This window comes from Alosa pseudoharengus, unplaced genomic scaffold (assembly GCF_046254945.1).
Source record: "Alosa pseudoharengus isolate Yale_2024_CS ecotype anadromous, Long Island Sound unplaced genomic scaffold, YU_APseudo_1.1 YU_APseudo_1.1_scf_10, whole genome shotgun sequence".
NCBI lineage: Eukaryota > Metazoa > Chordata > Actinopteri > Clupeiformes > Clupeidae > Alosa > Alosa pseudoharengus.
Genome location: NW_027468565.1, coordinates 358206 through 383685, shown reverse-complemented (window position 1 = coordinate 383685; position 25480 = coordinate 358206). Strand labels below are relative to the sequence as shown.

The following is a 25480-nucleotide window of genomic DNA, read 5'->3' as shown; positions in this document are numbered from 1 at the left end:
CACTGGCTATCATTTGCACACTATATCTACAACAGACATTAGGTGAAAAATTGACAAATTGATATTTTCACGTTTTTTGATGTTGAATTTTGAAGGTTTTGTTTAAAAACAATGTGTGGTACACTCAAATGTATTAACTATGATGTGTATCATTTTAAAGGGCTAGTTTTCCTGATTACAATGGTGGGTATATCTTATCTCTGTCATGTAGCATGGCCACACAATAATCCTTTTTGTCTCACAAGGGCATCAAGTATGAAAAACTGAATGTTTCGTGCCGTCTGCAAAGGTCTAATAAATTTATCATAACTTTTGAACAAAAGGTGACACATTGATTCTGTTTTTATCACTGAGTAGAGGACAAAATTGTGAATCTCCCATACACTCTATGTTTTTCTCTATCTACAATAGAAATTGGGAGAAAAATGAGATTAATCTTGACAAACTGATATTTTCGTGTTTTTTGGGGTTGAATTTTAAAGATATTTTTTAAAAATTATGTATGTTCTCCTCAAACTTATTAATTATATTTTATACCATTTGAAAGGGCTATTTCTCCTGATTACAATGGTGGGTATATTGTATCTCTGTCATGTAGCATAATCATACAATAATCCTTTTTGTGCCATAAGGCCATCGAGTATGGAAAAAATGGAATGTTCGGCACAGTCTGCAAAGGGTTAAACAGCTGTCTTACTACGATAACCCCCACATTTGACAATGTCACCCCAGATGTCCATCTGAACTTCTACATACCCTAGGTATGGAATCTCTTGACCATTTGCTGCCTTCAACCTCAGCCAAGAAGCTGGATCTTTCAGGTGCTGAAAGAGTGTGTCTAGTGTCTCTGTAGCCACTCTTGACGCACCATGGACACCTGGGAGCCAGTGTCTAGTAGGCAGGAGATTTCAATGCCATCCATGGAGACTTGAATCATGGGACAGTCCCCTACAAGTCCTGCAGGGGGCACTGATGTTTGCAGGTCACATGCTTGGGTCAATGTGGGGGTGGATCATTTGCTGTTTGGCCCACTGTTAGATCCACAACAGTGGGGCAAGCTAGGGGCAGGTGGGTTTTGTTTGGGGCATTGGCGTGCAATGTGGCCTGGTGTTCTGCATTGGTAACAGATGGGCCGCCCCTGTTCGTCATACTCATTGGGCCTGGACTGGGCCCTTGTTTTCTGTTGCCTAGGGCCTGGTGAAAAACTACGAGATCTTTGTGGCACAAAGGAAGGGGTGGGTGTCTGGATTGACTGACTCAATCTTCGCCTTGCGGAACTCCTCCCTTATGCCCTGCAGGAGAGATTGGGACAGGTTATTCACTTGAGTCTCTACCTCCTTTGCCAGTTCTGACTTAAGTTTTTGCAGGTCATCTTCCCAAGGCTTCTTAGATGTGGTTGCTTTCACCGCTCCGCAACATACTTGCTCATTTTCCTCCAGGCCCGCCCGTAATACAGCCTCCTTCTGCACATCTGCAAACTTAAGTTCGTTATTCAGTGTTACCTTCATTCTCAACTCTCTCTTCAGGCAGTCATCACAGAGCCCTGCAACAAACTGATCTCGCATTAGTATCTCCGGGTTCAAGATATTTTGTACATCCTTGATCATCATCTTCTGCCAGGACTCCTGTAGGCGGAGGGCAAAAGCCCTTACACTTTCTTCAGCCTGTTGCCTACAGTTGAAAAACAGCGAGCGTGAGACAGAAGCAGGGACAGCACTAGAATACAAACTTGATAACTTTGTAACTACTTTTGCATCAGTATTTTTCTCGTCAGCAGGTAAAATGGCCACTTCTCTCTTTGCTTCCCCCTCCAAACAACTCAAAACCCAGTCTAACTGATTTTCAGCAGGGATGCCATACATTCTAAACCACATTTCAAGGTCATTTTTCCACTGTTTGAATGTACATTCATTTGTCCCTCTACCCCCAGAAAATTTAACACAAGGCATCATAAATGGGAAAAAGGTAGGCACTGAAAAAGACCTTGGTCTCCCCCCTTCTTCATTCTCACTTTGAGACATCCTCAATCAAATTACAATTTTTTCTTTTTGTTTCAAGTTGATCCTGCCGACGTAAGCAGATGTAAGCAGGTTCGGTCGACCAACGTGAGACAATAAAGAGTCAAGTGTCAAAAAATTTTACAATTTATTTGAAACCAAGCTCATGGGAGAAGGAAGGAGGAGTCAGAGGTTGCCACCCACCACTGGGACCTTGAATAAATAAGATAACACCAGATCAGTCACAAGGAATAAATAAACCTCACGTGGAGAGTGCAAAACTGCAATAAAGTTCAAAGTGCATAAATATTTTAGGTTCACGCATTACACCACTATAAACACTACACACTAAATTCATACACAGCACTCAATGCCTACTGATAGCTACCCACGCATCAAATGTCACACAAAGGCCCAGTAGTAGGTGTACACACAGTGGCTACAGCCTGCAGTCCCCAGTCCTGGTAAAGTTCATTAATATTAACATTAAAACCATTTAGAATACATCATTACTTTATTAAGTTTACACTAATTAAAAAGGCAAAGGCCACAACAAACCACCATGCAGCAGGGACTACACTACTGGACCTCGGGCTGAGCCACTTGGGGAAGGCAGAAGGTGTGCAGAGTCCAGCACAGGTCGGCCGCCCTAGCACGGACAAACAAACAGAACTAACACAAAGCAAACAAGATGAAAACACACAAAAAATAGCCTATAGAAGGAGGCCAGGGCTTAAGGCCTTTCTGGCTCAATGCTGGCACTCAATTAACCACTACAAATAGCTCTTCTTAAAGCAAATGTAAAGCAAACCACTCTATATCTACAACAAAATCAAATAAGGCAATACCAAACACAAAAGCACATAAATAACTCAAAACGAACAAAATAATCAAACTGCACACGATCCACCTTACCCACTGCTGACACAAAAGAGACCAAAAAAGAGGGGGCGGGCCCTCAACAGGCCCAGCTTTTAAAGGACTCTTCTTCGCCCCATGAACCCAGTCTTTCACAGCAGCAAATCCCACAGCTCCCCCATTGTCCTGGCCCCATTATTGCACCCCTACTCTCATCCAGTCCATCCGGTTACACTAGTAGTTAGAATGGTATTTCAGTGCACTTCTTCTAACTTCAACTTTTGAGAGTTGATCAAAACAGTTCTCTTTTGGATATAGCATGGGCAGTTCTAGCTTGTTTACAGTTGATTCCATTATTGCGAAGCCTGCAACCGTAGTCCTACTATGGTTGTTATAGTTACCATTCATAAGCATTGATATGGAACAGTGTCCTGTTATTCAGAATTATTCCACTGCTTGGTTGAATTTCCCATTGTCCTACGTAATTTAGGACGACCATTAACCGTATGTTATCTGCACACCTATGAAGTAGATCCATTTTTTGGCCGTATCACACTTGTATATTAATTCTCGCCACACTCGTTGTGAAGTTTAAATGAACTGTCACGTTGCATCCGAGCTGTAAAATGCAGACGTTCAGAACATTGCAACATTGTAGCATATGACGGAGGTGGCTTTTAGCTAGATGGATGACAGCAGGCTAAGTAAAATAGCGATGTTTCAAAGCTAAAGTTCATCAGAATCTTGGGATACGCCCGCTTGACAACGGGAGAGATAGAACTAATGACTGGCCTTTGGCCATAGCAACCATCCATTTAGAACTAGTAACGGCAGTTTGTCCTGTGAGTTGAGAAATTAGTTGATATGTGTCGGAAGAAATTAGTTCTACAAACAAGACAGTTTTAGCGATTAAAACGTTTAAATTGTAACAGGAAATGAACACAACGCAAGTGGCAACAGTGGAATAAGCGGGATAATGGACTCCACGGTGGTCTGTTCACAGAAGTTAATTCACTACAAGGTTTAAACAGCCCTCCGCTTCGTGTCGAGGCCGTTTTACAACCTCGACCGTGCATTAACTTCTGTGAACAGACCACCGTGTCGTCCATTATCCCTTACTTATAGCCACCCTACCAGCCAATCAGAAAAGAGTATTTCTTCTCTCCGGGTGATAACAATGAGATATTCTGTAGCGTACTGATTATCATGTTTAGACCTTGTATGTGTGTTGCACAACACATGTTGCACTTGGAGATCACGATGGGGATTGATATGGTAGTGGACCATGATGGTCATAGAAGTGAATTATGGTGGGGTAATTCGCACTCTGCTTTAAACCAATGACAATAACATCTGTCATTCCCTTTAACAGCAAGCAGCGCAACATCAAACAGCGCATCGAAATTTTGATCTTGTTTTTTGCGCCTGCTGTGCCTTGAATTGGAAAAAAAGTTCAACTGCAAGCTGAAAAGTGCCCGGGTTTAATGAAAATATAGTGCACTGTTTTATAAGCGGCAAAATGCATGCTGTCTGATCGCACCCTAACACTTTATATCCAATAAAACTTAGACTAAGAGGAAAATAAAACTACTACTTTTCTCGTTTACTCTATTTTATCTATTTTTCTACAAGGACACAAGGAGGTTTATTTGTCACATAGACATACTAACGTAAAGAATGTAGTGAAATTTCGTTTGGTGTTCAGCTTTCTCTGTGTGAGTGTGAAAAAAGAAAGATCAAGAAACATTTTTAATAAAAGCAAGAGAGAATATAAAATGCAGTGTGTGTACAGTCCATGTGCAAGTGCAGCTTGCAAGTGCAGATTTCTAAAATTACTTTAATAGTTCAAATGGTGTAGGCTACATTACATGTAGAAAGCTAGCTACACTTGCTTGGTCATCATCTTTGCTTCTCATGGTAGTTTTTCTGCATAAATGCAGATTTTGCAGATACATTTAGCATACTCTATTTTTTTAAAACATGTTTTTTGTTTTGCCTGGGCTCCTAAATTCTAAACCATTTAACTGGAATAGATTGTGATCACAGATTTGTGATCACAGCAACAAATGTCATTACCAGAACTGCAATGTCATCACCATCACCATGCATATTTTAGCCAATATATTATGCATAAAATACAATAAATGACAACAATTACATATTTTTGACAATGATGGACAGTCTAAATAGCCACTGGATTAAAACTAGGACTGTCAATCGATTCAAAAATGTAATCTAATTGATTACATACTCTGTGATTAATTAATCTAAATTAATCGCATGCATCCATTTTTGCTATGAACATTATCTTAAAAACAAGTTTGGCAGTAAGATGAGTGAATAAATGAACAGCCAAACCAACATTATAGGGAAGTTCAACATGTCTCTCTTTTATTATAATTTTCCCTTTGGGTCAAGCATCAGCATAGTGCCTGGTGTCAGATTTTTAGCATGATAAATGCAAATGACTGAAGTTACCACTCACTGTCAATGACATGTGCAGAATAGGCTTATCCTTTTTTAGTGGCCATTCAAAAAATGTTATTCACATAATTACTATGTTGTTGCCTTTTCTATCCAGTAGGTGGTAGTCCAGGATAAGAAATAGCAGTTCAAGAAAATAAACTAAATAGTAGGAACAAAGAAATTAAAGCAGCATAGCCTACAAGTGCAAATGGAAATGTAATGTGTGAAGTTATTGGAATGGAAATAAATGTAACCACCTTCAACATACTTTTGAAGACATTTTGTTTCAAGTGTGCAACAAATGTGGGCTAGTCAATTTATTAAGGGAGTTTGTCGGTTAGTTAGTCGGTCATAAGGTAGGCTCAGCAAAACGTTAGCAAAGTTAACTTTGACAAGGCTGGCGGCTAGCATTATTATCATCAAGAGGTGTGCTAACTCGTAGGCCTAACTCCGGAACTCCTATGGTAGGTAACGGAAATTCCTTACTGCAGAAATAGTAGATTGATGCTCCTGTCAACAGTATTGGTCTGGCCGTTCTTTTTAAAACGTAGGCTAAATGTTTCATTCAAAGCAGTGCTTTCTCGTCTGCCTCCTTCAGTCACGATAGCCAGACTGCACTGGTTCAAATGTCACTATGAAATGCGATTAATCAGCATCACATTTTTTAACGCATTATTATTTCTGTAATTAATTAATCAAAATTAACACATAATTTTGACAGCCCTAATTAAAACAGATTTTATATGCCATTTATTTCCAATAAATTTATATTCCAAGCCCAGGTCGAGTGATGAATCAAAAACTAAGATAGGCTAGGCCTACTTCAACGACTATAATTTATGTTGCAAGTAATATTCAATAATTCTGATCAGTTCAAGATAAAATAGACTTCATGTGAAACCATAAAAGGTTGTAAAAGCACTGATTTATTAGCCTGGAAAATCCAGACCCTGATAATCTAGAAAGATTAAGGGTCTGGCAAAGAACAATGTAATGGCCCAACTCGAGGGGCGGCAACAAGCATGCATTTAAAAATCTCACTGCACGCAATTGGATAACACTAGACCATGTTTACTCTGAATGATTTCGGACTTTGACGCAATCTGATAGCACTACGACCAATGTGTACTGTCCTCCAACGTTGCAGCGCTGTCTTCATCAGTTTAGCTGGTTCCCCGGAATGTTGGGGTAAAAGTAACGTGCATCATTGCTCTTTGCCAGAGTGTCTCGCAGAGACAATTCCATTGTGCTCTCGCGAGAACTCTGGATTTCCAGGGTACTGATTTATCATTTCATCTTTAAAATGTGCATAGGCTATAGGCCTATATTAGATGATGTGGTGGTTATTAGTTCAGTTAATTAATGAATTTCCTTAGGCTAGACCTATATTAGGCTATGGTCTCAACCAAGCTCACAAGGTCGCTCCTATCAAAAGGACTGATCATTTGATGTAGTATAGGCCTAGGGCCTACCAATTAGTCCATTTCCCCCCAAAATATCCGTAACCCAGTTTTACCCAAAATCTGAAAAATACCCTATGAGTCTTGTATCAATACATCAAAATTGGTTGAAGACAATTGGATTTTTCGAATGTGTCGAAATCAACGTCCAATATAAACCCAACTTTACCGCGGTGACCAAATAATGGTTCATTTTACAGCGGAAGAAAAAAATGGGAGTAGCCCCAAAGCATTTTATCTGGCGGAAGTGAACGGAATAGCTTCGTTTACAGTCACACCGTAAGTCCAGTCCAGTTAGGCAGGATATAACTTGTTGTGTTATTTTAATTATTCAACATATTGCAGAGTGACACAGAAGATGGAAATACAAAAGGAAATGAAAAAGGTATGCTGATGTTTCAGTTACGCTTTAACATTTCAGGGAAATCCTGCAATGGTGAGGAAGGCTTTCTTCCTTGGTTAAAATGTGAGAGGGTGACTGACAAGCGTAGCCTACATGTCTTGAGGTAGGTTAGGCTACTTCAACTGCTTGTCTCCACATTTACATTTAGCCTAGGCTAGCCTACTTACTTTTGATAATTGAGGGACTAAATAAAGCTACCACTTAGCCTACGAGTTGTCCGAATTTGGGGACCTAGTAGGTTAAGTGGCAAGATGGCTTAGGCTACTTCTACCCAATCTCAAAGTGCAAATAGTTCAGGCCTAATTAGGTAGGCTACACAGTGCAAAAGGTAACTTAGGCTATAATGTTTGGGATGAGGTGAGGTGTTGGGAGGTGACAACCTAGGCTAGTCTGGGTCTTCAGAGTGTTATTGAAGGCTATAGAAGGATGAGCCGCTCTACCAGCGAACTTTTTTTTGTTCCCAGAATGTATGTTGGTTTGGTTATGCCGTAGGCCTATGGTAGCCAGGAAAGTGTTTCTGACAGAAATATAAAGTTCCTTTTTCGGCGAGGCTGTGTTTTGGTTAACAGAGCGTTCTCCCAATGTTCTCTAAGGTTTGGATTTTGAGGACCACGGAACAACCTTGGCATAACGTAGGCCTAGCCTTTGGGTTGTATTCACATGCAATAACTATAGGGCCTATTCAGACCGCAAACGTGGCGTCTGTATTCCGTCTGTGTTCCAGGGCTACTGCGTTGCGTTTTATGTGTATTCATACCAGAAACGGCTCTGATGTGGCGCTGTTGTGGCCAGTCTGCCTGACACTGCCGATGTGAGTCGCGCATGCTCAGACGTGTTTGTTGGTACCAAAAACGGACACAATGCGTGAACAAAACAGGCATTAACTTAAAGTTTGCATGGTAGTTCATGAGAGTTCCAGCATATAAAGATATTTTCTTGGACTATCTACTAATTTATTGTAGCCTAGCTAATAAATCCCTACAAACTTCTTGGAAACCGAAAGTTGAGAGATGGGAGGGAACTTCCCCCCCCCCCCCCACCTTGACAGCTTGGACCAATGATCGCTTCTGCATAGGATGCTCTCGTGTTTCCTCGCGTATCAGCCCTTTTGCCTTTCTCCTCATTCTCACCTCCCCTGGTTGCAATTATGATTGTGTTCATAGGAATGCATACATACTCGATGGGGAAGTATTATCTCAATGGGAAAGTATTATATCACATACAAACACATGTAATGTTAAAGTTAAAGTTAAATGTTAGAAGTGAATGTGAATGTTGCATAGGCTACATAGTAGGTAGGCTGTCATGAGGAGACCGGTGTTACATGGTAACTGGCTCCCATGGTAACTGGCTGCGTTGATGACGTTGCACGATTGATGACGAGAGTTTGACAGATGCGCCTGCTTGCAGATTTGTCACTTTAAACTAGAGACGAACACAATATGCATGACATGTTTAAATGTCAACATTGTCTGTAGTACTATGTGCACTGGACCATGAATATGCCACCCAAAAAAACACCTTATTAGCATAAATTAACTTCAAGTGGGCTTCGAACCACTAATAAGTTGAACTGCTCGCTTGATAATCAGATGTCCACCTGCTTGCGCCACGAGCCAGCTGACGGCAGAAAGAGAAATTGACTTGACTGTACGATTGAAAGAAGTCAGCTAACGTTATTATCATTGTAACAAGTTAAAGCTCATCATGTTATCTGGCAACCGTGTTATCTTGCTACCGTTGCCCAAGCCATTTACCGTATAGGCCTTCAAAATATCATGGTTAAGTTTTCACTGAGGTTAGGCTGTGGCCGCCCCTACCTGAAGTGTCTGTAGAGGCACATGATCGCCAGCAAATAAGTCAAATACAAATGTGTTGCCTAATTGGGTATCCTTTTGTCCAGTAGCAAGAATTCAGTTCATGAAACATAGGCATTGAAACACACTGCAATGGACAGGAGAAGTCTATAATGTGTCCATATTTGACACACAATTTGCGCACAGGGAGAGTCAAAACTCTCAGCTTTATAGGCTATTAAAGTTAATGTTGCTGACACGGAAGCATAGGTAGCCATGGGTTTGATGTTATTTTGATACTTTATTTCTAGATTTGTCAATCATTATCTCCTGTGGCGCAACAGGTTAATGTCTACACATTTTTATATCACGCTAGTCGACATGGAGTTCAATTCTCGCGCATCGTAGTTTAAAAAAAAAAAGCAACACCAGCAATGCTTCCTTAATTTAGGCTACAGTTAGACTAGGTGGCCACAGCCTGACCAGCAGTCAGTGAAAGGTTTGAAATCTTAACCATGATACTTTGAAGACCTGGCTTGGGCAACTGCAAGATGACATGGTAGCCATATACCATGATAAGCTGTTAACTTGCTACAATCATAATAATATATATATCAGCTGGCTTCATATAATTGTATAAGTCAAGTAAATTTCACTATGATCTGTCAGCTATTTCGTGGCGCAAGTATGGTTTTCATGTAGGCAGTATTTAGGAGGCAGGTTTGATACCCACGTGGAGTTATTATTAGGCTATTAAGGTATTTATATTTGGTGGCATATTCATGGTCCAGTGCATGTAGCATACTACAGACAATTTTGACATTTAAACATGTCATGCATATTTGTATTTGTTCGTCTCCAGTTTCCATCAGAAAGTGACAAATCTGCGAGCGGCCACATCTTTTGAAGAAACATCATCACTCGTGAAACGTCACCAACGCAGCCAGTTAACATGGGTGCCAGTTGCTATGTAACACTGGCACTAGGCTACTGAACGAGACTGAATGTAACCGTGGCCGGATGTTTTATCCAATATTTGTTGTGCAGATGTATAGTCCATATTATACACACCCATTGAACCAACAAAGAAAATGCAAAAAGAGACTTTTGTGTAATAATTCCATATTTTGTGTAGTCATTCTATATCAGAATCTCTGACATACAATCCAAATAGTCTACAAGAAACCTCAGAGTGTTACCTTTCATTTAAGACCAGGATTATGCTTCTACACCAATAGGTTGCCACACAGTAAGGCTTTTATTGTCAGTATGCATTTTGGATAACCAAAAGTCCTATGGGGAGTTTCCATATGGCATTTTACAAAACACATGAGCATACCTTGTAGGGATGCACGATATATACATACCTCACATACATACAGCACACTGCTTGCTACAGTAAGCCTCCTCTACATACTTGCTGCACACTGCCCCCCCCCCCCCACCTACATACACAGGACATTGTCTTCAGGATCTTCTCCAACACACATCCTCTACATACTTACAGCACACTGCCCCCACCTACCCACACACACACTACACGCACACACACACACAGTCACTGCTCCACTCCCCTCCCGCCCACACACACATCTTCACTGTCATCACTCACATACATCATACATACAGTACTCTGCTTGCAATAGTAAGTCCCTTCACCATACTTGCAGTACACTGCCCCCCCCCTCTCCCCTACATACACAGCACATTATTTCATCAGGAAGCTTCTCCAACACACATCCCCAACATACTTACAGCACACTGCCCCCCCCCCCCCCAATACACAGCACATTGTCTCATGAGGAAGCTTCTCCAACACACATATTGCGCACTGCCCTCTCCCCACATACACAGCACACTATTCCATCTCCCGTGTCATCCCCCCAACACACACACCAAGACCCCTGGCAGTTGGGTTAGCCCCTTGAGCCGTGGATCTGCCCAAGGTTTCTTCCTTGGTAAGGGAGTTTTTCCTTGCCCCTGTTGCTCTTGGGTGCTCCTTGTTGGTGCCCCCCAATCCCAATCCTCCCCCACCTTTTTTATGCAGCCCTTGCCACTTAATCTACTAAACCCCTCTTCTACTGCACTTTTTACCCTCCCCCCATTAATGCACAAATAGGCTGACACCAGACATAATTTCACTGCATTTCTTACTTCCAGTAACTATATGCATGTGGCAATAAACTTCCTTGTATCCTTGTATATCGGCGGCCGATATATTATTGGCTGATAAGTGAAAAAATTAAAATATTATTATCATTCTGATAACTGATAATTCCGGCCGATAATTTGTGCCGATATTTTTTAAAGCCCTAATTTTCCGACTAGGCGTCCACTCATTGTGGAGACATGAAGAGGCTTGGTAGGTATTATATGAATCATTTTGAGAGCTGTGAATGCAAATAAAGATGTTTCTTAATCAATATTTGCCAGAAAAAGTTGGGGCATTGTGTAAAATGCAGATAAAAACAGAATGTGATAATCTACAAATCTAATAACCCATATTTAGCTATAAAAAGGACATAGACAACATATCAAATGTGACTTGACTATTTCATGGAAAATAAACACACACACACACACACACACACACACACACACACCTCAACCTTCAGCCTTATTGCATATGTAACTAATGTAGTGTGTTTATGTAAGTAGCGTTGGGCATAAGTGTCAGTCAAATACCATACCATAAACGTAAACATACCTAGGACTGTAACTATGCTGCTGAATTATGTTCATTGATTAATGTTGCTTATTATATCTAGATGTACTGATAAGTTTGGCCTATAAAGAAAATGTTAGAAAATGGTGAAAAAAAGTGATTCCCAATGTGAAAAATCCAGGAAATCTGTGCAGAGGAAATCAATTATGTTAATCAGTGTATTTGAATCACAGTCAAAAGCCTCAAACTCAAACTCATGCATAGTAATAATAACACTGCGATTAGTGAATGTGTGGGTCATTCCATGTAAAATCAGATAAGATTTTTGTTCAAACCTTGTCTATATCAAGAAAACCAAGGCCTGTATATTATTCTCAGCCTTTGAATTTACTTCAGTTTTGTGAAGTTGTGAAGTTTCAGTTTTTAGCCTGAAAATCACAGGCTCCACAATAAGGTATTTCTGAGAGTGTAAAAATTATACAAAATCAAGGGTGAAGAAATGTGTGAAAACATTGGAATTTAACAAAAACTATTTTACAGGCCTTAAAAAAATGATATGGCACAGCGGCCATTTTACTGGATTTTAGTGCTGGGCGGTATGACCAAAAATGTATATCACGGTATTTTTCAAAATTCTTACGGTTTCACGGTATATGACGGTATTTTTTTCCCATGCATAATCAGATGTTCACAGCATTTTCTACAAGTTGAGAGAGGAATTGCTGCAGTACATTGAGTAAAGATGGTCTATTTTACTGTCATGATGTAGAATAACTCCACACTAGTGGTAATGCAGTTTTGCATGGCCCCAGAAAATGATGCTGTTTACAAAGAGCCACTCATGATTCTAATGAAGAATCTAATCAGAATGCAAAGACAATTGCAGTCAAAATACAGAACTATTACTGTGCAAATTTCACAAACATCTTGTATAAAAATAATACAAAAAGTAGTGCAACTTGCAATAATTATACTTTTTTGAAAATTATACAATTTAAAATAAAACATCTCTGCTAATATGCTTACTCTTTCAAATAGGCCTATCAGAAACATGCCTTATTGTTATTGTGTGGTTTACATGACGTTAGTGGTAGGCTAACGTTAACTTCATGTGGATGTCTTGTTAGCCTGCCATGAGCTTCGGTTCGGTTTGCTAGGCAAAACATTAACAAAAAAAGCTCGTTTTGGTGCACTGATGACAGTCAGGATCATTTCTAACTAGCCAGCTAGTATTGCTCAGTGCATGTCTATAACATGCTTTAGGCCTACTTGCTACCTGGATAATTTCAGCGAATATTCTTAAGGTGAGATGAATGATAAGAACATTAAACTTCACTGTGTTCGGTGGGTTGCTAACTAACGACATCACCTACTAGCCAGCTAGTTACAGCTGTTGAACAATCTCAATAGAATTTTTGTGACGGTAAATCCCTTTCAATGCAGTATCCCTTAACGTTTTTCCTTAACTAAAGAAACAATTTAAGGTATTCTGTGCAACACCCTTAAATAAACCCCCTACCTGAGAAGAAATTAAGGCTTAAGGGTCATACTTCAGGGGAAAAACTTAAGGTGTTTTGTGTTTACCCTCACTATGCCTCGCATTGGCACCATGCGTGCGTGTGAAGAAAGTCCTGTCTGAAACACTGTCGCGCGGCGTAGCGTTCCAAACGTTGTGTAATCAAATACACCGGTATGGCGGTATATTAAAAATGTATATCATAACGAAAATATACACCGGTATATGGTGTGAACCGGTATACCGCCCAGCACTACTGGATTTTGTCTGATTTGACACAGAATGATCCATGTAGACCACTTTTTACCTTGCCATGAATAATGGCTAAATGGGAAATGCCTGGTAAAATATGCTCTGTTGTCTGTACAGATGACTCTTGGCCATGAAATTGGAGCTGGAGCAATGTGTTTGAAATGCAAGGACAAATGTGAAGGATTTGAGCTGCACTTCTGGAGGTATAGTATTACTTTTTAATTGTTATATCAGTGTACTTGTAATCTCAATATAGATTAAATTCATCATGTTCTAGCATAACTGGTATTGCCTGTCTTAATGTTTTCAAAATCTCTTAATTCGTTTTCTCTGGAATATTTGAAACTCTAGTGACCATCTATATATCTATTAATGACAGGAAATTCTGTCTATCTGTCTGTCTGTTATTCGCATATCAGAATCAGCTTTATTGGCCAGGTTTGCTTAAACAGACAAGGAAATTGACTCCGCTTAATCTTTGCTCTCAAAGTACAACACTCACTTAACACATAAGAATATAGGGTATAGGGTAATGCAATTGACCTGTCGCTAAGCGCCACCCTTAGAACGCTGATGAGACAATGACAATCCAGCCTCAACGGGACTCGGACATCAGCTCGGACAACTCCATAGGAAACAACAGGGAGGAGGCATAAAATGACAAATTAATGGTTATTTATGGAGTTTATTTAACTCAAAAAACCCTGACTGATAACCATAGTCAAACGTTTTGCATTGGGGACGTGTAATACTGATAGCCGGTACCCCGAGAGGATAGAAAACGGGGTATATTTTCATCAACTTTAGCCTACAGGAGTCTCTTGCGTTTGCAACAGCTCGACGTAATGTAGGCTACTAAGCCAACAAAGTGGGCACAGGTTCCCTATTAAATCCCAAGATGAAAATGCTCATTAACCAACTACTATATTCTTACTACATCAAATATTAACGTAACCTAACATATCTTAGTATCAATCTTCCACTAGCTAGCTAGCTAGCATTAACGTCAGTGGTTTTTGCACGGTGATTTGCACAGCTACTCGCCGCAACTGATTGTCACCTTGTATTAGGGGTGTAACGGTTCATGTATTCGTATTGAACCGAAGCGGTACGGGCGTCACGGTTCGGTGCATGAATTTACACGGAGAATACACGGTATAAAAATACATAAAACTCGTGTGCGGATTAATTAATGTCATGCGCAATTACTGTTAAGTAGAGTTACGGGAGTTCTTTAGCGACACCTAACGCTAATCTGTAGCCTCGCCTTAGCTCTGAAGCTCTGATTGGCGCCTATGTTTTTTTTTGTCAGGTCGTCAGTCGAGTCCGTCAGTCATTAGCAGCACTAAGGTTAGACCCACAAGAGTTAGAGGATCCGCTGGTCTATTTAAGATCGCAAGTTTGAGAACTTCAGTTACAGTAACGTTAGTACAGGCGAAAGAGTGGTGGATAAGATGAAACTGTGTGTCAGCGTTGTTCAGCAGTTATTGGGTATGTGAGTGGAATAAATGCTACACATATTCGAAGCCATCACCCAGATGATGTAGGCTACCAATCACTGAAATGAGGGGAAAAAAACTTCCCCTGCGCTTCAGCAGCCTTTGGATACACATACAAATAGGGCCAAAACCTATGGCTTAAATTAAATGATTTCGTAATGACAGAAAGCTATGTAAATCGCGTGGTAATTACCTTTATGTTGGGGTAACTTGTAACTTCTCACATGAGGAGCTGGTAGTGTTAAGTGCATAGACAGTAAAATAAAGTGACAACGCTAACCAGGCTAATAAACAAACCATGCTAGTACGGTGAGTTAACGTCAAAGGGCAAAGTCACGTAACTTCTAGTTGTAGTCTGTTTATGAAATGAAAGGAGCAATTTCGTTTTTTTAAAAAAAGGCAAAATAGTGTGATATTTTCACAGTTAGTAGGCTAGATTATTACTTTACACACAATGAAAAATATTGAGGCAAATTGTAGACCCTTCCATTTACTCTATCTCTATCAGAAAGACGTTCCAGACACTGGCTACTGTTCATATACAAAGCCATCAAGAGTGAACTCCCACCCTACATCTCTTCACTGCTACTCTGGCAGTCACATGTCCACCATACCCGCTCTTCTAACCATCTCCAGCTCAGAATTCCCAATGTTCACTCTGAACTTGGTAAGACAGCCTTTAGCTTTGATGCCCCTAGAACCTGGAACTCAGCCCAACAGTCCCTTGGTCTGAGCTGGCTCATCTCTTATGGCCAGTTTAAAGCTTTAATTTCAAATCTCCCCAGCCCAGTCTGTAATTGTTTTACTTGACCTCTTAATTACGCTTTTACCTCATTGCCATTTATTGGACAAATTGTTATATTTTTATTGTATTTTAATTTTCTATTTACTAATTCTTTTATTGTGTGTTTTATTGATATTTTATGAATTTACCTACAATGATTTGTTAGTGGCCTACACTGGCCTTATATTTTGATTATTATGTATCTCGGCTACATTGGAAAAGAGGACTGCCCTCAACTGTATTTCCGAGCATGAAATAAAGGTTGAATGAATGAATGAATATACAACTAAACACAGATGTTGAAGGTCTTGCTTGTGGATTTTTAAAAATCATTTTTTTATGTAATTTGCACTTTCAGAAATAAGAGATGCTGTAGGCCTATTTTCAGTTTTATAGCTGATTGTCTTATTTTGTTTACAAGTTACAGATGGAGTCTGGGTACTTATTGTACTGTTTAGCCTACATCTTACACACTTCAGGCTGTTGCAGATAGCTCAGGGAAGAGACTGTATGACACTAGGTGGTACAGCCTGAGACATGCACAATAAAAAAAATGCTTTCTGCATTTTTGTTTTGCTTTTCCCTCCATTGTACCGAACTCGTACCGAACCGTGATGTCCGAACCGAGGTATGAACCGAACCGTGACTTCTGTGTACCGTTACACCCCTACCTTGTATCTATTTTAAAGTTTTGAATACACCCCTCCATAGCATAATTAAGTCCCTTTTGATAGCTTCTGGAGGAAGGCACAAGCAAGATGCAATATACATTATAAAGAGGGTGGGAATTAGGGCTGCAGCTATCGATTCTTTTTGTAATAGATTAATCTAGCACTTTATCGATCGATTAATCGGATACATTTTTTTTGCATTTTTAAACAACCAATACAAATAATGCATAACGAAAATGATGTGGCTGTAAAATGATCAAGCAATTGGCACAGAGGTATTTATTCTAACTCCAACATTTGGCTCCAAAACTAAGCCCATTTGTTGCAATTTACACATTTAGTGTTTATAAGTGCCAGTGCGAACAATTAAACAATGTTAACAATGTTTAAGGCATACTCTTGCAATTGAACGTGAATAAGTTTACTTAAAAACATCTAAGCTAAACATCATATCACGACATCGCTACAAATACAGTATGCGATTAAAATCAGCGAACATCAATGTATAGGCTACATAGATAAATAGATTGATATACTCTAGGCTACTTTATTGATCCTTTATTGATTGTTTCAGCGACGCTTGGTGAAACAGCAATGAGTGGATGTTTTCGGTTCAAATGCTTGTTCTCTTCCTTTTTGAGTATGTAATGATCCCAAAACTTTAGACATTCTCTGCCATTTATGGACATCTTGACTCCGCCATCGCGCCAACTAAATGTATCACCAAAGAGTATAGAAGCCTCTATACTCTTTGGTATCACACGCTAGTGGTGTGCTTCCTGAACAACGGTCCGTGTGGAACAATCAGATCCCTGCTCGTATAGTGCGCGTCATAGGAATTTAACGAGGCTTCGAGCAATTTTTGTAATCGAGTTAATCGAGTAACTTGAAGAATCGTTTCAGCTAGAGATGTCCGATAATATCGGCCCACCGATATTATCGGCCCGATATTAGCATAAAAATGTAATATCTGTTAATATCGTTATCAGATTTTTTTTGCCTTAAAACCGATAAAATAATGCTTGCGTTACACCCAAATAGTGCCTATGCGCTCCTGAAGCGTTTACCGGCGCACAGATGATGACCTCATCAAGCTGCGTCTTGAAGCATACAAACAAGCGTGGATGGCTGCAGTAACAAACTTGCTCGCTCTGTTTCAACATTATGTCTGTGGTTTGGAATTGGCCATGGCCGTCGTAGCCCTTTGAGTTGGCCGTGACGCCCCTTTGAAAATCAGAGGTTTACAGGCCACAGTGGCCTTGGTGCCCCCTTCTTTAAATATTCTGCTTTGCGTCCTACTAATAGCGATATATATTTAGCCTATGGCCAAATTGAAAGTGACAGCGCAAGAAAGTGCGTCCAAATTAACCCATTCTTCTCAGTTGAACTACTCGCGAAGTAGCCTACTCATCACACAGACATCACAAGTATCACATGAAAGAGCTTTTTCTCAGCTTTTAAACGATGTTAGCCGCTAACTGCTGTGGTGAACGGTTGGCGAGAAAAGTAAATAATATCATTCAATCATAAATTCTACTGAAGGTTTTGCGTCCATCTCCCTACCCATTCATCTCGGTGGAATACTTCACGAACCCTTCGTTTAACATATGACAAACCATATATCAGAATAAACAGCAGACCTTACCGAACAGAAAGGTGTAAAGCAGTCCCCTGTACAGTTAGCCGTTCCAGACTAATCCCGTTTTGAATTTGCAGTAAATTTCAACATACACGGATGTCTCCAAATTTGGGATTTAAGTTTTACACTGTGTTTAAATTGTTCCACATTATTTCATAACGGGCCAAATACAAAACAAATATTACAAATGTCGCCTAGATATCGGTACATCAGAGGACAGCTGACTGTAAGAGTTTGTGAAAGTAGCCTTAATGATCACAAAATGCTAAGCATGCATCTAGGCTATTTGAGTTTCTTAAAGCTGAGCTGTGCTTAAATTGTTCAATACATGATTTCATAACAGGCCAAATATAAAATAAATGTTAAATATAGCCTAGATATCTGAAAATATTAGATGATCAGATGATTTACAGTAATATGTCATGTTTTATGTTTTTGTATACAGTGATGCAGGTCTACTGCAGTGAATACAACTTTGATCATTTTTATAGCCTACTACTGTATAGTTAACTTTGACCTTGGTGCCCTGACATGTGGCCTTTGTGCCCCCCACCAAATATGCCCAACTGAAGGCCAAGTGGCCTTGCCCCTAAAATGGTGAAATTCCAAGCCTGATTGTGGGTATGGCCCGTTATGTACTTCACCTCAAACCTTTTTTGTAGCTCAAACAAATGTTTTCAAAATTGTGCAGTATAGTTGCTTGCCACATTGTAATTGACTCATATTTGTGCATTCATTCAATTAAGGTGATTGAGTTTTAGTTAAAGAAACAGTTCATGAAGCATCCTACAAATGCAGGCTCATTTAACACAGAAAAAGGGTAGCCTGTCATACACTATGCCTGTTATTTTAGTTGGCTTTACATTCTGCTATGTTGCACATAGTTGTTCAGGTACAATGTTTTATCATTTGTGAAGAAGTCAAATTTGCCCTATTTGTTGTGGGCATTGTCAATATTATCTCAGGGAGAGTGTAATCCAAACTGTTGTTTGAGACAATTAAAAAATAAACATGGCACTTTTTCCCTAAATTAAGTTGAAGTATTTTTCTTATTTTGCACAGACAATGTTAACATTTGGAAAGCCTTGTTGCATTCGAGAATGCATCCAGTGCGGCATCACAATAACATTAAGCATGTTGTGTTAATTCCACAACAGGAGATATGTGATGTTACCTAAATTAGTTTTGAGGAAAAATAACCCACATATCGACATCGGTATCGGCTGATATCGGAATCGAAATTTGAGAGTTGGACAATATCGGCATATCGGATATCGGCAAAAAAGCCAATATCGGACATCCCTAGTTTCAGCCCTAGTGGGAATAGTGCAATATCAGTATAGACTGATTAAATATAAATATAGTGCAAGGCAGTTCGGTGCAATGATAATGTATTAATAACAATTATTTTAACTGTAAGATTGAAGTACACATGAGGTAGATGAGCAGAACAGTGTTGATTGTAGAGATTTTTGCTGCCCTTTTCCTGAGCCTGGACTGGTACAGGTCCTGGATGGAGGGAAGGTCAACTCCAATGATCCTCTCTGCAGCCCTAATTGTCCATTGCAGTCTGGCCCTGTCCCGTTTGGTGGCTGACCCAAACCAGACAGTGATGAAGGTGCAGATGACAGACTGAATAATGGCTAAGTAGAAAGTGGTCAGCTCCTTAGGCAGATTAAACTTCCTTAGCTGTCTCAGAAGTATAACCTCTGCTGGGCCTTTTTCTGGATAGCGTCAATGTGGTGAGACCATTTTAGGTCCTGTAAAATGGTTGATCCCAGGAACCCACATTGGACACTGTGTCGTTCTGAATGGCGAGGGGGGGTGAGTGGAGGGGGACTTCTCCTAAAGTCCACTGTCATCTCCACAGTCTTCTTGGGGTTGAGCTCCAGGTGGTTCTGACTGCACCACTGGACCAGCTGTTCCACCTCCTGCCTGTTAGCAGACTCATCACCATCCTGATCCAGCAGACCATCCTGGATCAAACCAATGACAGTGGTGTCATCTGCAAACTTCAGGAGTTTTACAGAATGGCTCTTTGAGGTGCAGTCATTAGTGTAGAGGGAGAAGAGCAGCGGGGAAAGGACACACCCCTGAGGGGCACCTGTACTGATGGACCGGGTTTTGGATGAGCTGTTACCCAGTCTGACATGCTGCTGCCTGTAAGTCAGGAAGCTGATGATCCACTGACAGGTAGAGGCAGGTACTGAGAGCTGGGTGAGCTTCCGATGTAGAAGTTCAGGCATGATGGTGTTTAACACTGAGCTGAAGTCCACAAACAGGATCCTGGCATACGTCCCTGGGGAGTCGAGGTGGTGCAGGATGAATTGCAGTCCCATATTGAAGGCATCATCCGCCGAACTGTTTTCCCTGTAGGCAAACTGCAGGGGGTCCAGCAGGGGTCCTGTTATGTCCTTCAGATGGCTCAACACCAAAGGATTTCATGACCACAGACATCAGGGCAATGGGCCTGTAATCATTTAATCCTGTGATGAAGGATTTTTTGGGGACTGGGATGATGGTGCATACGTTCACAAATGTACGTACATCTGGCCCAGAGTGTATCACATTTCCAGCAAGTTCTGGGTAACAAAAAATAATGAATTGAAATATCCCAAAAGTTATGATAAATTTAGTGATCAGTGTAAAAAAATGCACAAAACCGGATTTAGAATGTTGACAGAATTCATTCTCTTTCTCACCAACAACATAAAAGTATGCATACAAACTAATAATTAAGTCAGACACAATGGTTTAGATTTATTTGGTCTATAAGAATAAACAATTTATTTGTATATAAGCAAATGATTGTCAATAAGAAAAAACATTACCAGTAATACAGTAAGTAAATATCCTCTATATTTATTTAAAACCATTAAAAGGCATACTATACATTTGATTCAACAGATACAACTCAGAGTCCTGCACGGGTCCAATTTTTTAAATCCGCACCCACCCGTACCCGTCATGTTTAAAACCGCATCCGACCCGTTTTCCGACACCAGAGCTAGTTAAAATCCGTACCCGACCCGACCCGCATTAAATAAAACTGACACCCGACCCGTACCCGAGTTAAACAGACACGTTTAAGGAACTAATTACACAACCATTAACATTGCAGATCCAACTTCAGCTGCATATCCTACATGATGTATTGTGGTAGCCTGGCTACTTTTCAACACCAGAGTGATAACATTTTACCACTTTTCAAGCAGATGCGTCTACAAGGCTATGCCTAATGCCTAATTTAGAATTCAAACACGGCCTTGCACACACAACTTATTAACAGTAGTAGTAGGCTAGCCTACATTAAATGAAGGAATGATTCGGTCATAACCTACACCTGATTATGCATTAGCCTGTGAAACTTTATGGAAATAGGCATAAGACGTGTGACACTATCCCGTTTATTTGAGTGCAAGATTGAATGGGGAAAATGTGGCCTACCTTTTCCCACGCATAGGAGAAATCTCGCTCGCTTGCAGGGATGTCAATAGATCTCACAATCTAGGCAATATTGGGAATTAAACGAGCATGCGCTCTCCACCATGACAACATGTCTAAAGAGTCATCTTTAGGCGTTTTTTTTATCAATGTGCAGCCACTTTTGTTCTGAAAGACTGCAGGCAGATCCCGCGCATGTGATTTTTAAAAGTGAAATTAGCCTATAGGCGCCTGTTTTGGGAAGGCATGTACGAAACGTGCATTTCAAATGCTTTTATCAACTTGAATTGCAGGCATATTATTTAGGATGTGTTACTGTAGAAAATATTGTTACATATGCACGTGATGTTTATGAAAGGCCAATTCCGACCCGTGTCACCCCCGTGTCCAACCCGACCCTCACCCGCATCCGACACAGTAGAATATTTTTCACCCGTTTCATCAAAATGTGCGGGTCCCCCGTTGGGTACCCGCGGGTACCCGAACCCGTGCAGGACTCTGATACAACTTCCTTATATGATATATATCAGTATACTATGAAAACTATATACATATATAAAATATATTATTACTAGGGCTGTAACGATATACGATTCGAAACCGAAATTGCGACATTCATATCAACGATACTGTGTCGCGGTGTGAAAAGGCAGAATCGCGACACACCTTTCTAGTGTTTCACGCAGTGCTTTGCATCTTACGCGGCCGCAAAAGCAACCCACATCTCCCACTTTACTTATCGGTAGCCTACGTTGTCCAAAAACAAACAAATAAATAAATAATAATTTCATACCTCTCCTTACTTTCATTGTAGACTATGTGTGCAACTTTACCAAACAGTATAGAAGTAAACCCCCTCTCCTTGCCCCGCTCTCTCTCGCGCTCCCTCCCTCTCCCTCTCCCTCCCTCTCCTGCTCAATGAACATGCGCGACTTAAATAAAACATTCACAATCGTGAAAGCAAGGACACATAGAAGACGACTAGCTAAATTACTATTAAATCCGCTTAGCATCATTAGCATGCTGCACATATTTGTTTAAAACTCTTGCATTGAAGTTGACTGATCATCTCAATACCAACGTTTCCCAAAAGGGCCTGTCCCAAGGAGAACAAGTATTACCTTGAAACTTAAACACACGGGGAAAACTGAACAGTCCAATCAGTAGACTATGATAGGCTAAGCTAGCCAACTATGCTACTTTGTTTACAATATTTCCAGGCTTCAACCAAACAGCTGAATTAAAGAGGTAGAGTTGTAATAAAAAATAGTAGGCCTAGGCTATAGGCTAATCTGCATAAAGTGTGCTGTCATAAATATCAGTCATTCAGAAAAATATTTTTATATCAGGATATAAAATAATAGATATATTATATTGTAATCCTCTGGTGTTCTAAGGGAGGCTATTAAAATGTTATTTAATAAAATGTCTAGCCCCCCCCCAAAAAAAAAAATAAAAAATCGAGATTCGTATCGAACCGTGGGTCAAAAATCGTGATACAAACCGAATCTTGAGGTTGGTGTATCGTTACAGCCCTAATTATTACCTATGAAAAGCTAGGAATACAATCACCTTCATCGTCACTCAAACATCAATGTGTTCTAAACATTTAAAAGTAGATTAAATAGTAGAACAAGCCTGTGGAGAATACACACATACAGTACACGCACATATACACACAAACTCACACACACACACACACTCACTCACACAGAGGAGGGTAGGGAAGGGGGATGGGCTGGGTAACCTGAAAGTTGAACACAGAAGTTCTGTGACTCATTACAAAACGCATCCCCTTCTGCAGAATGCCAAATCTAAAAGCAATTTTGTTTACCAGTAAAAGAAAGTTGCCTACACTCATGCCATACAAGCTTTATTCTCCTTTTTAAATTTTTAGAACAAAGTCAACAATTTCTCTCTGGCTTCTGCTGTATAGAAATATGTACTTGATGTACACCTTGAGTAGTAGTTGGAGCAGCTGCCAAACTTGAAATAATCAGAAACTATTGACAACGGCAATGTCCACAAAGTGGAGAAAAGGCGTTTTACACCTTTACATTTCATAACATACATAGCGTCTGGCCACTTTCCATTGCCTAGCGTAGCGTTAACTTCCCAAAATCATAGAAATGAATAACATTACAAGACACTTAACTCTTCTATGATCCAAGAAAGATTTAATTCGAGTTATTTTTTAACATTTTTTAACTAATGATATAGGGGCAAATTCTCCCATGTGCGTAAGTCAAAAAAGTGTGCAACTAAACGCTATTCAGCCTGCGCACATTCTGCCCTTTACTTAAGTCTGTCCAGGGCTCCAGAGTGCGACCAATTTGGTCGCATATGCGACCTAATTTTTCAAAAGTGCGACTAAAAAAAATCGGAGGTCGCACTGGTGTCTACCTCTACCTTTGGTTCAATAACAGACACATATTTGGCCAATATCGTGGTTTAAACAAATCACAGATAGTGAAGGGCGGGACCTCCCCTCTGATTGGCCGTGGCCCAGTGCCTGTGTAAATTTGAAAATGCGTGTGCTGCAGAGAGAGAGAGAGGTCAGAGACCCGTCATATATATAAACAGAGAGTGGATGTAGTTGCATTACAGTGTGGTCACATAGGCCTAGATAAATGTCCCCTCTCCCCACTGCCTTTCGGCGGCTGGCAGCAGCAAACCGATCAGACGAGCCCGAGATGATGATCAAGTTTGTCGTTGCCTACGATAGGCCTAGTGAAACTTCCCTTCACCAAGTTCAGTCCGAAATAATTATTCACCAGAAAAATAGTTTGAACGTAAACCCGACGTACAGGAATGCCACTTGCGCCAAATAATAGTCATTGCAGATGAAAATACGTCTTAAAATTGCGAACAATGCATACAAGGCCTTCTCGAACGACAGAAATACAGATATCACCGAAAAGGAGTGCGTCATTGACCGCAGTTACATGCAGGGAGTAACCTGGTTTTTAACAGCAATATTCGTTTTGCGCGCGAGTTGTGTAAACTCATTCTGATGGCATCAATCAATTTAATCCGGTATTTGGCGCAAACCGAATATCGCTGCTACATTTAAAGCCCAAATATTCCCTGCATGTAAAACTGTGGTCATTGTGTAGGCCTACGGTGAATTGAATGGACACATTTAGATCGAGCATGGCAAGTCATTGCAATAGCCTATAATAATAGGCCTACCATTTCGTTACTACATTAACTATAGTGATGTTCTTATTGAACATTTAAAAATACTAAAATGAAAAAGTAAATTGCATTGTGGGGCTGTCAAATGATTATTACAATCATCATTGCAAAATCACATAAAAATCCCCCAGGCTACTTAAAAAAAACATCTCTTTAAATTGTGCTCAAATACATTTCTATGGAAGATGCTAGCATGGCGAGCTGGTTTAGCCAAGGCCTAAAGATCATGAAGGATAGTATGTAAGACATTGCGCCATGAGATGTGCAGTTTGAAGCCCTTAAAAGACGTGCACTGTTAATTTACTCACTGTTATGTTTTAAGTTTAAATTTCAGCTCAGTGAAGCACTTAAAGCACCAACACTTCATTAAGTTACTTTTCTTGTAGAATTGTAAATCATAAGTCATAGGACAACCTATATAGGACAGTAATTAAGGAAAAAAAGGGAACCTGCTGCGGTGTTAAATGCCATGTGGTTGAAAATTTGGGTGCACCTAACTTTTGTGCTGGTGCACCTAAGAAAAAAAAGTTAGGCGCACCTGTGCAACCAGTGCAAAACGTTAGTCTGGAGCCCTGTATAATATTGAAAAAAAAAAATGTAGGCATGTCATAATTACAGTTATGCCGCTTAAATAATGTAGCCTATATGCTTTTTTAATGATTGATGACAGGATAGAGACTTAAGGAAAATTATGTAGACTAACAATATACTAAAGTCCTAATGATCAGCCTAATTATTTGTATGTCCCACAGCTGACATGGAACGTTAATTTTAGGGTTGAACCGAAAACCAGAAACGTTAAAATACTGTTTCTGTTCGGAACGAACCAATT

The 25480-nt window shown here is 40.1% G+C and overlaps 1 protein-coding gene across 1 annotated transcript in view; it reads left to right on the top strand.

Moving 5' to 3' along the window:
- Positions 1-7019: 7019 nt before the first annotated feature.
- tes (testis derived transcript (3 LIM domains)) overlaps positions 7020-25480 on the top strand; it is a 57206-nt gene continuing 38745 nt past the window's right edge. The window contains exons 1-2 of the mRNA XM_076302496.1: positions 7020-7166; positions 13531-13616. Of these exons, the coding sequence (XP_076158611.1) occupies positions 7140-7166; positions 13531-13616 (113 nt within the window). The 5' untranslated portion in view covers positions 7020-7139. The remainder of the gene's footprint in view (positions 7167-13530; positions 13617-25480) is intronic.